This window comes from Musca autumnalis, unplaced genomic scaffold, assembly GCF_047663935.1.
Source record: "Musca autumnalis isolate F117 unplaced genomic scaffold, ASM4766393v1 scaffold_4, whole genome shotgun sequence".
Taxonomy (NCBI): Eukaryota; Metazoa; Arthropoda; class Insecta; order Diptera; family Muscidae; genus Musca; species Musca autumnalis.
The window spans coordinates 112730921-112747162 of NW_027411977.1; the positions used below are offsets into that span (position 1 = coordinate 112730921).

Below are 16242 nucleotides of genomic sequence, written 5' to 3' on the forward strand. Positions count from 1 at the left end.
ATTTTAACACTAGTTGACCCAAAAGATTTAATTATTTCCCTCGAAATGCCTGTTAGATTGCAATAATCATCCGGATTTTCCTCATAACGGTACAAAAATTTTTCTTTACATAAAGAAATATCTGCACCCGTATCAATTAAAAATGTAAGTGGATAGTCTACATCTACTATGTTTAATCTTACATAATTCTTGAGGTTAGATGATATACTGAAAATGTTTCTGTTTTTTACTGTGTGCTCTCCGAAGACGAAGGTCTTGGGGTCTCCGGAACTTGAAAGTTTCCCTGATCTTGTACCTGGTTAACATTATAATCCCTACTATTGTAGTCATTGTTGTTTCTGTTATTGTTACCATTATGGTTATTATTGTTCCAGTTGTTATTGCTTTTCCTATTTCCATTATTATTCCTGTTATTATTATTGCTGTTATTACGTCCATTCCTGTTATTATTTTTGTTGTTTTTATTACCTTTATTTCGGCTGTAGCCATTATTATTATTACTGTCATTGTTACCATTATTGTTGTTATATCGTTTGTTATTATTACCGTTATTGTAATATTTCTTTTTACCATTTTTATTATCCCTATTAGTTTGTGCATTATGGTACATCACGTCTTTCTGTTTTGTACGAGATACGTATCTTTCTGCAATTTGCAAAGCATCGGCAAATGTCGATACACGACTAGCCTCAATAGTTGAAACAATTTGTTGATCCTGAAGCCCATTCAAAAATGTATTGAATGCTGTCAGGTTGTTCGTAGCTATTATTGCTTCTCTACATTGTTCACCTAAATCAGAAATCTGAATCTCGTTAAGCTCAGAAACAAGACTTTCTATTTTATTAGCGAAACCTTGCAAGTTGTTATTTCTCTGAGTTAAACCAGTCAATTCGTTCAAAATGGCATTAGACGACTTTACGGGCTTATATGCTGTCTTCAAAGCAGACAATAATTCAGTAATGTTCTTAGGTACTCCTTTCTGTTTCACCCTATTCTTGACCCGACTATCTAATCTTGAACAAAAAACATATTTAAAGAAGAATTCTTTCTTTTCCTCGGGAACCGTCTCGTATACTAACTCTAGATTAGCAGCGAAACTCTCCAAATCTTCTTTTTTACCTGTAAAAACCGGTATTAAAGTAACAATAGTCTTCAGATCATTGGTCTCCATCTTGCCTTCTTGTTCTGCAGTGTTTTTATCTCTAACCTGTTGAGCTGATTCTGAGTGTTCTAATAATAAGCCTAAAGCTTCAGCTTTCAATTCATTAAACCTCGTCCGAAACTTAACTGGATCTACGAGCTCTTCTTTTTCTAGTATGTTCTTAAAGTCTGTTTGTAAGTTTTCTAACTCTAATTTCTTTTTTCCTATGGTTTCCTTTGTGTACGGTTTGCTCAATGACTTTCTCGCATTTGATATTAATATACCTAAAGACTGTAAAACCTTATCCATGGTCTATTACAATTCTTAACTACAATATTATTTTTCTTCAATTAATCATGGTATTACAATTTTTAACTACAATGTTATGTTTCTTCAATTAATCATGGTATTACAATTTTTAGTCTCGGTTTCTACTGCAACGCACTCAACCTGGCTTGTTGCTTGCGTATCTGTTTCTTTACATATTTTCTTAGGTATCTAATAATAACTACCAAAGTTATTATTATACAAACTAATATTAGTACCTCAATGCTAATACTAACGGCTGTTGGTGCATTGGCCGTAGCCTGTATCACCTCGCTGATTTTTGTTTGTGTACTCCCCATTTATAAATATTGTCTTTTTGTCCTTTTATTAGTTATTTATTAATCCATTTTACATATTCTTTCTTTTTTTAAATACAAACTGTTGACCACGAGCGCAACGCGCTTACTGGTCCTAACGTCTGCAGATTGATGCAGCGTTTTATTCTCTTTTTAAACTCCTAGCGCTGAGATAGTTTCTTAATAGGAAATCTATTTCATCGATGCGTATCCAGAGCCTGGAAGCACGTTCCCATGGAGGTGGCGGATCGGAATTTACCTCACGAATCAGTAGAGCTCTTTCCTTTTTGAGCCTCCACGTATAACCTCCTCTCGTCCTCGGTTTTGTGACTTTCGGGATTTTTATGTCCTCTTCTTTTGCATTATTGAGTCCGTTTCGTCTTCTGTATTCTTGAATGGTTAGCGGCTGCGGTCCCGACATCTGTGGTGAATCCACGATCCACGGCTTGGATCGGACTGCCCGGACAGTCTGGCAGTGTCTTCAAAGAAAAAAAAAATTTTAGCAGAGATCTGCGGCTTGACGCAGGATCTGCTTTTTCCCGACTGCGGATAAAGCGCAGGAACTGCGGATGGAACGCAGGATACTTGCTGACTAGAGAGCAAGATTTGGCAGGATCGCCATGTAATGTTGAAAGGAAAACTCAGACGATATTTCTTTTACTTTGCTAATAGAGCAAAGTGCAAGTCAGAATAGGTCTGCCTTCTTTATTTTTTCTTCGCTATTTATATACAATTCTTAAATCTAACATTTGAGTTCTTATTTTCTAATATTCACAAAAATACTCGATATTGAACAACTCCCAACCAATAGGAAAAGAGTTCAATATCGTTACAATTACATATGTATGTGTATATGTAATATCCCACATATGTTGTCATACATTTGAGTCTTTCACTCATATTCATATTTTAGAATTTTACTCAATGAATCTACTATTGGGATATTCTTCAATCCCATTGGCCAACTGACTCATTACAATAGTCTTGAATTCCAATTGGAACTCTAAACCATTGCCCTACATATGAGTGAGTAGTGAACTCGCTGTGGCGCTGCGAAACAAAAAGAAAAACAAAGCAATGAACTCGTAGTGGCGCTCGATCAGCATAACAAAACAAAATATCGAACATCTAAATGTATGGCAACATAATGTGTTGGTGACATACTACAGCTGCACGCCATCTCCACACATACTAGTCGGGGACTCAACGGGAGCAAGCTGTGTGATAGAGCAGTGATGGTGGCGCTTGACTTAACAAAAGCCTTTGATACTGTCAGGCACTAGATGCTGTTTGAGGACATCGAACAGCCAAACTCCGGCTAAGTTTGAAACGTTGGATAATCAACTAGGGTTATGACTTTTTGAAATTTTTTCCCAAAAATGATTTCCTGTTGTACGAATGAAAGGACTTTTGCCTATTATTGTCTAATATAACTTTTATTCCATTTAAATTTTAAAAAAGGCACAAACCGCTTTTAATTTTTATACCCTAAACCACTGTGTGGGGAGGGTATTATAAGTTGGTTTTTCCCAAAAAGTTTGTAACGCATGGAAATAATGGACGTAGACCCATATGGATCCAAACATATTATATGTATGTATATATTTTATGTTTGCATCCAAACATATTAAATGTTTGCTGCAGTTTTTAACATATATTAAAAACAACACCTGCTGATGAAAGTAGAAAATATCACCTTTGCAACGATGCAACGTAGTTTGTCGTAGGTGGTCAAACAACGAAGATATTGCAATAGCCGCTAATGGAACCCATTTTTTCATTTTTGCGATTTTAATAATAATGACGAATATCACAGCTTTAGTTGGGGACCTTCCAAAAGCAAAGCCTGAAAGTAGAAAATCCCATCTTTACAATGATTGGCGTAGGTGACCAAATAACGGAGATATCGCAATAGTCGGTAATACATTCCATTTTTCCATTTTTTGTGCAATCACACAATCACGGATCCTCACGAAATTTTGGAGTTTGATGGGGATCTCACAGAGAAAGAAGCCGATTGATGGTTGGCGTACATCCCACTTTACCATTTTTTATTTGAGTTGTACTGAAGATGCGTTTCAACAATTTTATTATTTTTAATTTTACCAGTTAAAGGCTTATGCACAGGGGTAGTGGTGTAGGGTATCACATAGTCGGCCCCGTCCCGACTATAGCCTTGGCTCACTTGTTTTTTATATTTCCTTTAGTTTTTGCTGTGGGGTTTTTTTAACTAACAGTTTCCGAAATATGGCGCCTTGAAAAAAAGTCAAATTCTGTACAAGCTATATGCAAAGAAATACTCATAACATCTTTAATATTGGTCCAATTACCGAGTAAATTTTCACATAGGGTCACCTTGTCCTGCTTTCATACTCACTTATTAAACAAGAAACGTATATATTTATTTATAACTACACGCAGATGAACAATATTTGTGGGCTGTGGGCCATTTTTTTATGTTTTCTTTTATTTACTTGAAATTTAATTATCACTTTTAACCGGAACGCTTGAAATCTGTTCATAAAATCTAAACTATAACAAAAGATGACTTGTAATAATGGGGTATGTATTAGTGTAAATTTCAATTTTTTCGATTTTCGGCCAGGTTTTTCGATCGAACCCGATCGAATCCTGAAAGCAATATTACCAGCGAACATTTTTGAACTTTTGTGGGGGATGTATCGGAAGGGGGGGGGGGGGGGGGGGCCGATATGGCCCATCTTCGAACTTTAAGTTAGGACAAACTATTACGAATGCCAAATTTTGGATCCGATCGGATGCTTCTTTCGATAGTTAACGTGTGCACAAGCCAGTCAGACATACGAACGGACGGACAGTGCTCCAAATTGTGTGAAACAAATTTCGTCCAAACATACTTGGGGTCTAAAAATTTCGATGAGGCACATTTTTGGTTGTATCAAAATGTATGTTAGGGTTATGACTTTTCGCCATTTTTTCTCAAAAACGATTTCCTGTAGCACGGATGAATGAATTTTAAATATTAATCAATAAAATAACGTTAATTCCATTGAAATATAAAAAAGTTTATGCACAAAACGATTTAAAAAAAATATTTTTTTAAAAATGTATGAAATGAAAAAAAAAAGTTTCTCAAAAATTATTTCCTGTTGGACGAATAACTAAAATAACGTTAATTCCATCCAAATATTAAAAAATGTCACGCACAAACAACTTTGAAAAAATTTTGAATTTGTTGTTCTTTTTTTTAAGAAGAAAAGTGTTAACCATATTTTTATTTGAAAATTTTTCCTATTAGGGCGACGAACAGTTTTAATATTAATTTTAATTAATTTCTCATTAGAATCGAGCTTAATGACCAATGATGCAAGCGAAAAAGGAAAGCCGAAGATTCGAACCCACACAACCACAACTATTTGACATGTTTCTCCTTTGGTAGATTCTCTTCAGACATATCTGCTGTGAAGCGGCTTCGCTATCATCTAACTTTTCCTCATTCAAATGCAATTTGTTTTTTTACAACGCTGGATATTTGTTCAATAATTATACGGCTTTCATGACAAACGCTTAGTGTAGTCTTTGAAAGTTATGAGTTTGGCTCTGAACACTAACATGCCGTGACAACACTTTTTTTCATGTGTTTTTCAAGGACGTAGATTAAAACCCCAGCCTGGCTCGAGGTGATTTTTATTTTTATTTGAACATTTTGCTTATTAGGGCGACGATCATTTTTAATATTAATTTTAATTAATTTCTCGTTCGAATCGAGCTTAATTACCAATGATATTTTTATGATTCTCAGAAGAAAATTAGTGAGAATCAATTGTTATGTTTGGTTATCTCATATGACTCTAAAGTTTGTTTTCAATTATAAATCTGCTTACAGTGACTTCAAAAAAATTGTCCATAACTCTAATACACTCAAATTTTAAAATCATTTTGTGCGTCTGGTTTTTTCACGGAATCACCTTATAATTAAGATTTTATGTAATGTTATTTAGAAACTCATCACGCTATGATACCGAATAACCTTATATAGGCATCTTCGGTATACCGAAGACATTACATTTTCTTGGAGGATAGATCCGGTATTCTAAATTTTTGAACCGGATATTCCGATAAAAAATCCGGGTTTTGAACCGGTTTTAAGTAACCGATTAGGCTTATATGTATACCATTCTAAAGCCTATAAAATTATTGATCACATGAAATCAATTCGCTGATTACAACTTTGTTGGTTCCGAAGCTAGAACACAGAAAAAACAAAAGTATGATTTTTTTACTAATTCCGTTCATAATTTTTTTTTTTGTCCATAATTTGAACGCACCTCTTTTAAGGTGAATGAACAAATTTTTGAATTCATGTACACAATACTATTTTTGCAAAAGTATGAATGCTTTTCTAAAATACAAAAATAAATTTTTAGGTTTCCCCGACATTCACCATTATTTTTTTTTTTTTTTTGCAAAAACCGGTTTCTGTGCTTTGCCTATAAAGATGTGGTGGTTTTGCTTCTATTGTTTTTGTCTTTCCTCCCCTCCATCGTATCTACACGCACATTGACGTCTGTAACAAAGTACAACAGACTAAAAAACCACCACTAACAAATCAAACCTACCACACTAACAAAGCCACCACGTATAGATTTCATTTGTTGTCGGAAAACACTCATTGTAGCAATTGCATTATTTCGCATATACATTTTTTGAATTCCTTTAATATAAATGCAACATCTAATTAATCAAGCTAGTGCTGATGGACTCAATATGTAAGTACATATGATTCACATTGTTCTGATTTACAAGAAAACATAATTCATTAGGAAAAATCAAGTAGAAGAGAAACGTTTAAATTAAAGAACAATAAAATACACACAATTACAAAATTAAAAAAGTAGAAAAAAACTAAAAAAACGTATTCGATATTAAATAAAAAACGAATTTTATATAGAAAAAAGTAAATTTATAAAAAATATAAACAGAGTTTTGAATATAAGTAACTTTTTCTTGCTTTAAAGAAGATTATTTTGAAATGAATGAATTGGTTCATATTTTGAAAAAAAAATATACATATATCCCATGTTTATGTTTCATTCAAAAAAGAAACCAGTATTTATTGCTTTATGAATTAGGTTCATACAATGTAAAAATCTGAACATTGGAAAAAATTTTTGAACACTATTCATAAATTGAATGAATTTGTTTTTTCTGTGAACAAAAAACCGCTTTCTTAAACAGTTTTTAATATCACTGCGCGTAAATATGAAGATCAAAGTTTGGGGAGTGAACATTTTCTTTTTGCGATGAAAATCCATGAAGATAATATTATGAATCCGGAAGAACAGTTATGCCATAGGTCAAACTTTTGAGTTTTAAGTTAACATTAGTCCTTCAATATAAGCCAGGTGTACGACAACAGGGGAGCTAACAATCGCCTTTTCTTCAAATGGGAATTTATTCTGTTCTTTTCAGTTTTTATTTTAAATCATATTAATGTTTTGTAGTTAAGCATTTCTGTTTGTTTTGTTTATTGTTGAAGATTCAATCTCATTTTCGATTATTTGAGTGGAGTATTCCCCCATTGGCTCAAAACTGAGAAGCCAATTGATAATTCCCTTCGCCGGGATGAAATCATGATATTGGTAGCGATCAGTAAAATTTTGCAACACTGTCAGTTCGTTTTGAAAAACATTACTCTCTGTAATAGAGGGTAATAAATGAAGTTGAGCCAATGGGGGAATACTCCACTCAAACAATCGAAAATGAGATTGAATCTTCAACAATAAACAAAACAAACAAAAAACAGCCGAGGCACGGGCGAATGGAGCTTTGTTAAAATTCCAAAAACAACCTCACAGGCAACTGTGGTGATGGTATTTTGAACTCACAGAATTCGACGAATTCTTAGTTGATACGTGCTGACATGTTGCAGAATATTCTGATTTTGGTGTTTCTTTTGAAAAGCCGAAAAGTGAGTGTGATTCTCATTCATTTGGGAATACTAGACACTTAAAGAGTTCGGTTTTTCACTAAAAAGGCATCATTTCAAAAACTGAGAAGCCAATTGATAATTCCCTTCGCCGGGATGAAATCATGATATTGGTAGCGATCAGTAAAATTTTGCAACACTGTCAGTTTGTTTTGAAAAACATTACTCTCTGTAATAGAGGGTAATAAATGAAGTTGAGCCAATGGGGGAATACTCCACTCAAACAATCGAAAATTAAGTATTTCTTTCGAACGAATGTTCTTTTCAAGGAACACGGTAGGAAAAAGCTAACATATAGGAATTACTGAAAACATGTGCATTTTTATCTATTTCGAGTGGTATTGGAAATTACCCTTGGAGTCGTAAAGAAAAACAACTACGGCGTGGGAGTCTAACCACAAATGGCTCGACTCCGCAACCCTGTTTTAAACTGGCGTTATGTTCGAAAATGGGCCATATCGGTCCAATCATAAGGGTACCGCCCTCAAAAAAGTTCAACATTTTTTATTTAAGTGCAGTTTAAGGTCTGTTGAAGGATCCTTTGGAAATTTTTACCGAACTTCTTTTTGTCCTGGTTACAGCGATATTATGTTTCTTCGTGAGCAGGTCTATGCTTCCTGACATAATGGCCCAGAAGCTTTAAATGATGCGGTGATCAACTGAAATGGCTGCTGGTCGCGATATCTATCGAAGGGAATGGCTAACAAAATAAGATCCACCTCCAAAGTGGCCTATGTCGGTCCATTCCTTGAGGTACCCCCTCCGCAAAACTTTTAAGCTTTAACTCAAATACATTTTTTTAATATTAATAATTCCAATATTAATATAATAATATTAATATTCCAAAAAAGGGCCAGAAAATTCTGAAAGCCCTATAAAAACATAATTTTTGGGAAAAGGATTTTGGTTGTATAGCCGGTATTCGTTCTGTCCATAGGTGTGCATAGGTGAATGTTTCAAATCACATCTCTGTTGGCAGACAACCGATACTTTTTACATGTATTTGTTTTATAGTGTTGACTATTGTATTTGTTTTAGATTATGTAGACAATTTACCTGTAATTTGGGTGGTTCCATCCCTTTGTGTTGCAGATACTCGTCGAAACATACTTAGAACAGCTTTTCTAAAAAAAAAAAAAAAAACAAATATAAAATTGTGATATTATTTTATTAGAAAAATATAAGGTACATACGTCTTAAGAAAATAATTGCAATCATTCCTATTAGAAGTAATTGTGTGCAATTGGGTTATGACTTTTGGAAATTTTTTCTCAAAAATGATTTCCTGTATTGAAAAAGAATTAACTTTTGCATACTAGTTCCTAAAACAACATTCATTCCATTTTTTTTATAAAAAAGGTGTTTTTTTAAATACAATGAATGAATGAAAAAAGTTTTCTCAAAAAATTATTTACTGTTGCACGAATGAATGATATATTGCCTTTTAATGGCTAAAATAACTTTTATTCCATTTAAATATTGAAAACGGTCCCGCACAAACCACAATTAATTTTTATAATATATGAAATAAAGATATATATATGTCATTTTGTTTATGTCGTGTGCCCCTATATCTTCTTTATAGTTAAATATCGGCTTACAGTGACTTAAAGAATTTTTCAAAAGTTCTGAAAAATAAAAATTTTAAAAGCTTTTTGTGCCGAAGCTTTTTTTTATCGAATCACTTCATCATTAAGTCTTTATGTAATCGTAGGTAAAAACTTATCAAAATAGATGATACTATACGGAATTTAGTACATTTCGAATACATGTGGTATATATTCCAAAACCAACTCCATATACGAACCCTAACATTAACACTGACCCTACAACCAAAATTTACTAACTCTTCCGTAACGTAGTAGTATCTTTCGTAATATTTTAGTACGTATTTCCAAAACCAGCTCCCTATATCAACTTTCAGAATTCTATACCCAAATTTTTTATTGCATTACCTTTCGTATATCTACGGCACTTACTTCCAAAAACGCCTCCTGACCCCAATACCAAACTTCAGAATTATAAGTCTTTCCGCGCACCCAATTTCAAATTTAACACTTTTAATACTCTTATAGTACGTATTTGCAAAACCAACTCAATATATTCCATTGAGTACTATTCGTACATTTATAGCAGGTTTTTCCAAAACCAGCTCCACATCTCAACCAACAGCGTCCTTCATAGCAAATTTCAGAATTCAACTGTTCTTATACGAAATTTGGTACGATTTAGAACTTTCCGTATCTTATGATACGTATTTCTAAAATCTTATAATAAAATTTAGTGACCCTAATGCCAAATTTCAGAATTCCCCTTCTATTCCTACACCCAATACTAAATTTAGTACCATTTAGTACTTTTCGTATCATTTCTCAAACCTATGCACCAACGCCGACACTAATACCGAATGTCCAAAACTACCACCATATCACCATTCTCCACTCCAACAGTAATCTTTATTCCCATTTTCATGATTCCAGCCCTATCCATTCACCCAAATCCAACTAGTGACAAATTTAGTACCATTCAGTATTTTTCGAACACATATGTAAGTACGGATTTCCAAAAGTACATCCATATCTTAATCCTACCAGTAATCTTAAATTTCCAAACCACCTTATTATTGTCAACCATAATTCCCAACCAAATCCAAGTTGTACTGTACTGTACGAATTTTGAAAAGTACCTCCATATCTCAATCCTACACTCCATCTTTGTTCAAAATGTTAGTATTCCAACTCTATCCGTTCACTCAAACCCAAATTGTACCAGATTTAGTACCATTTAATTTATAGTACACATAAATAAAAATTTCCAAATCTATCTCTATGCTTCACTACTACTACACTTCAACAATTATTTTAATTCTAAATTGCCGGATTCCAGCTCTATCACTTCAATCAAATCCAAATTGTACCAAATATAGTTCCATTTAGTAGTTTTCGTACACATAAGTACGTATTTCCAAAATTACCTCCATATCTCAATTCTATACATCAGCAGTGACCCAATCACCAAATCTACGCGTTCACCCAATACCAAATGGTACCAAATATAGTACTACTTAGTACTTTTCGTACTTAACAAAACACAAACATTGTTCCACAACATCCCATACGGGACAAGGGAGACTTCCCTCATATCAATTAGTGCACCCCGATTCATATTTAGCTCAATGATATGGGACCTACTGTTTATCGCCAAGTCCGAACGGCGTGTCTTAAGACACCACTTGTGAGAAGTTTTTCAAGGCTGAAATACTCAGGAAATGGCGCCAACATTACTGAGGGGTATTTTGCCACCGTTGAAAAATGTTTGATGTTGCCTGGCCGAGGAATCGAACCCCTGACCTTCTGCGTGCAAGGCGGGCGTGCATACCATTGCACCACGGTGCCACCTAAACTTTTCGTACTTATGTGTACAAATTTCCAAAACCATTTCCTTACTTCAACTCCACTTCCCAACATTGATGTCCATACCAAATTTCAAGATTCTAGCTATATTTGTTCAATATATGCAATTGGTACCAAATTTAGTACCATTTAGAACTTTTCGTACATCTTTCTAACTCTCCATTAGTGACAAGGATGTACCCTAATTAGTAACTTTTAGTACTTTTCTAATTTCCAAATACCCAGACTTAACTCACCCCTACACACCACCAACAATCCACCCTCAAAATTTAATTTCAATCCCACGGCAGCGGGTTCTTACGTACCGGATTGACCCGAAACCAAGTGTTTCGGCCAACGGCTGCCAACCCAGCATTAGATGCTGCTACAACAACAACAACTCAAATTTTAAAGATTTTAGCTTCAGTCGTTTCGTGTGGACGATTATCTGTCAGTCACTCACTTATTACTAAGTTTTTTTTTATGTATTAACCCCCAGTTTTTGTAAAAATTTTTTGTTCGTTCGGCTATATTCGTAATAATTTGGGTATCCATAGCTCAGCCCCTAGATGACATACAGATCTAATTCTTCGTAGACACGCTCTATACTCGTATATAGATAAGAATTCCTCATTTAAAAACCAGCGCTAAGGCGAGTAAATCGATGTACAAAATTTGAAAATTCGTGTGAGAACATGCATTTTTTTACAAAAACAGGAGTTAGGACTACTTTGTTCCAGAACCTGCAAGAATCTACTATTTTTGAATTTTTGACAAATTTTTAAAGGAAAAAGTTGTGAACATTTTTAAAATAGTAGATTCATGCAGATTCTGGTACAGAACAAATAAATAATAGTGTTAAATCTTGCAAATAAAACTTACCTAAAATTTTGTCCACTCACACAATACAATACGAAATTAATGCCGAAATTCGTTACGAAAAGTAACTGGAAAATATATTGCAGGACTACGGTTGTCTTCTCATTGGTGGCCGTTTGGGTCTGAAATTTAAAATAAGTAATTAGAAGAAATCTTACAAACACAATTTGTTTATGGTTGTATGGTATTATTAAATTAATTGGTGATATGTTGAAAATATAACTATCACATCTGTAAATTCTGAAACCGTTTACAAATGGAATATCATTTTCAGTTTAAGACCTGCTCTCGAATTGCTATGATTTTTGTTGTAGCACCTTGTATTTACTGCCGCCATTGCGGCGGTGCAAATTTTGTCAGGGGTAAGTCCATACTATCTGTGAAAATAGCTCGAAAGTTGTAGTGGCTGGAGCAAACGGTAACTCTCGAACTGATCAACCGATTTGGTCCAAATTTGGATCAAATCAGGTACATCCTCCGCAACACTTTTGAGCGTTAATCCAAATTTGTATATTTTTGTCGTCTATTTCATACGTCCAAAAAAGGCCACAACATCTGAAAAACCTCTAATACACAAATATTTTTGAAAAGGATTTCGGTTTCCCAGCCGGTATTCGATTCGGTATTCCCGGTGCTCTTGAACCAACTTTAAATGGAAGGTGCTTACATCTGGGAAGTTTTTCCGCATTCTGAAACTACAATGCTTACAGATGATAAATATTAAAAAACAAGTAAAAAAGTATCAGTCGGCTTTGCCGACAGAGATATACCCTCAGCCTGTGTATATTGCAACAATTTTTTCACAAAAAAACGCATGTATTTAGGGAGTTTTAAAAATTTTGGGCGTTTGAACTGACAAAAATGTTGATTAGGATTAAAGATCAAAAGTTTTGCGGAGGAGATACTAAAAAAATGGATCTCCAGCCACTACATATGGTACCATAGGGGTTTATTACAACTTCAGGGATGTTTGCTCAAGAAGTATGGACTTGTCAAAGTGATTCGAAAGCAGGTCTTAAAGTGAACATGTATTCGAAATTTTGTGTGGGAGGTACCGGATGGAGTGGACAAATATAGTCCATATTTAAACATGATCTATATTTGGTAGATATATTAGGATGTGTAAAGTATGATCCAATTCGGCCACTCTCTTCAAGAGTTATAGTACGCACATTTTTTCCGAACATTTTTGAACTTTTGTGGGGGAGGTACCTGAAGGAGTGGACGGATATGGTTTATCTTCGAACTTAAACTATGTTTGGACAAAATATTACTAAGGCCAAACTTTGGACCGAATCGGCAGACCTGTTCGAGAGTTATTTTGCCCTCGAACCTCCTCACACGGTGTCATAGGGGTTTTTTGCAACTTTCAGGCTATTTTCTCAGGAAGTATGGACTTGCCCCTGATAAAACTTATACCGCCGTAGTGAGGGCAGTGAATACAAGTTGCGAAAGCAAAAATCAAAGTGATTGGAGAGATGGTCCTTAACTGAACTTTTCCAAATTTTTGTGTGGGAGGTACCCGACGGAGTGGACCGATTGAGTCCATATTAAAACCTGATCTAAGTCTGGTACACGCTCCACGATAGGCAAAGTATGGACCAAATCGGTTACTCCCTTCAAGAATTATCGTGCGCACAAGTTTTCCGAACATTTTCAAACTTTTGTGGGGGAGGTACCGGAAGGAGTGAACCGATATAGCTCATCTTCGAACTTAAACTAAGTTTGGGCAAAATATTACGAAAACCAAAATTTGAACCGAATCGGTTCATCCGTTCGAGAGTTATCGTGCGCTCCAGCCAGCCAGACAGACAGACAGACGGACGGACATTGCTCAATCGACTCAAAATTGTCTGAAACACATTTCGTCCAAACATACTTGGGGTCTAAAACCATTATTTCGATGAGGCACATTTTGCCCGTATGAAAGTGTATATACCCTCGTTAGCATAAATGCTGAGGGTATAACAAAAAAATCGACGGAGCGCTTTCACTATTCACTCACTTTACCGTCTTTACTGTACGATGGTATTTAAAAAACTGATGAAAAAAGAACAAGATAATTCGTACCATTTTTTCTTTTCCTCTTCGCTTGCTACGTTGGTTAACACCAACAAAACAAGAAACACACGTGTTTGACGCATACACGCCACCAAAGCCCCCTTTTTCGCTTCTACGTCTTCTATTATACCATACACACATCTCCTTATTATAAAACAGCATTCCGCAGCCGCGAGAGCACTGTTGTTACTCTCTTTGACAAACACCCTCTCTCCACCCATGAAAAATATGTTCTAATATAAAAAATATGTTGGTACCCAAACATATAAAATTGAGATATGTTGCAAAATGTTTGGATCCAAATATATATTTGTTTGCAATCAGTCCCAAACAAATATTTGTTTGGATCCAAACTAACATATATTTTTCTGCGTATTGTAAAGTGAAACCTATTCAATGTCATGTGTTTAATATTTATTAGTGTGAGTTGATAAATTAAATCTGTGGTTTTCCTACTTAACGACATAAGTCGAGTTATGTAAATTTTGAGTTATTGGCACTACGTCGTTGTACTTTCTGAAAGCTTTCCATATCACTACTCCGTATTTGAAAAATGTACCGTTTCTGATATATTTTTTGGCAAAACTACGTAAGTGGGCCTTTTTACAAAATAATTGTCATAATAAACTTATTATATCGACATTTGCTGCAGTAGGTATATCGCAAACATATTCATAAAAAAGAACACAAGGTGACTTAGGTCGTTTTGTATGTAATAATAATTAAAATATTTGTTGATTCTCTTTCAAGATAAAACCACGTAAAACTGAATGTGCTCTTTTGCATGCTCTTTTATCTTCATTTTCTGTTTTTTATGTCGTTTACTCTTAAACATAAGTCCCGTTACGTAGGTTTAATGAAAACAGAGATGCAAGCCTCACAGCAAGAAAGGCTGGTCATTCATTTACCTGTTAAAGTATGTTAAAGTAAAAATCACATATAACACCGTAATGGATTACAATCCAGAGCTGAAAAATAATGAAGAAATTTCTATTTCGCCTGAAAAAAAGAAAGATTTGATCAATTTACTGCCACTTATCCCCGATGTATTCCATGATTTCTATAAAAGTCTTAAAGTATCACCAAACGCTAAAAGCATACTATATGTCGATAATTAATAACTTATAATAGCGTTCCATTTCTAAAATATGAACAATTTGCCGGTTTTATTTTAGTTTTCACTTTGAAATAAAATTTTTTAATTCAAATTTTTAACAAATGTGTTTTATTTGAATTAAGATTGGGTAATAATTTGTAAAAAAATATTCACAGAAAAACAACACAATTGTACATGTGTTATCCATTTCCTCCGCTAACATAAGTATAAATATGTCATTTTTTGAAAAAAAAAAAATAAGACGCACACGCAAAGATATGTTTTTAAAAAATTTTATAAAAAGTACATTTATAAAAAAATTTAAACTTTTTTATTCATAACGATTGTTTTTGGCATGCTCTATCCGTATGTAAGAAAAAACCAAAACAAAATCATCGGCATGTAGAAAATATTACAAAAAATTTTTGTTTTCGCTCTCCTGAAAATTTTGATTTTTAGACTTATGTTGTTATGTAGGAAAACCATAGAAATAACAGGAAATGCGATGCATAAAGCAGTAGTTACCGACTACAAACATACAACCCACATACAGACACATTTAATAATAACCCTGTAGGAAATGACAAAGGTCATTATCTACAGTCTTACTACTGACAGTAATACTGACCAATTGTATACAACTTTATGTATTTTCCTGTATACATTTTATATGAACGTGTCAAAACCCAATCCTGAGAAGATTTTGCTCTTAAGTTCGAAGATCGGCAATATCGGTTCACACCTTCCGGTACCTCCACCACAAAAGTTCAAAACTATTCGGTAAACTGATGCGTCCGACAACTCTCGAAGGCAGTAATCAATTTGGTCCATACTTTGCACATAGAATATGTTTACGAGACATAGATCAAGTTCAAATATGGATTATATAAGACCAATCATTCGAGTACTTCTCACACAAAATTTTAGAAACCTGAAGTTTAACAGCTGCTCTTGAATTGCTTTGATTCTTTTGGAAGCACTTGTATTGGCTGCCCCCAATGCGACGGTACAAGTTTTTACAGGAGCAATTCCATACTTCCTCCGAAAATGGTCCGAAAACTTTAAAAACCCCCTATGACGCA

The 16242-nt window shown here is 34.3% G+C and overlaps 2 protein-coding genes across 22 annotated transcripts in view; one reads left to right on the forward strand and one right to left on the reverse strand.

The window, feature by feature from the left end:
- The window catches only part of fry (microtubule binding protein furry), a 522947-nt gene that overhangs the window by 278890 nt on the left and 227815 nt on the right, over nucleotides 1-16242 (forward strand). The gene's annotated exons all lie outside the window — the stretch shown is intronic.
- CNMaR (G-protein coupled receptor) overlaps nucleotides 1-16242 on the reverse strand; it is a 143782-nt gene that overhangs the window by 31738 nt on the left and 95802 nt on the right. Inside the window, exons 5-6 of one of the 2 annotated variants that reach the window (XM_073983069.1) lie at nucleotides 12007-12125; nucleotides 8789-8856 (exon numbers count right to left, since the gene is read on the reverse strand). In XM_073983069.1, the coding sequence (XP_073839170.1) occupies nucleotides 8789-8856; nucleotides 12007-12125 (187 nt within the window). The remainder of the gene's footprint in view (nucleotides 1-8788; nucleotides 8857-12006; nucleotides 12126-16242) is intronic. The other variant, XM_073983070.1, reaches the window with a different exon arrangement.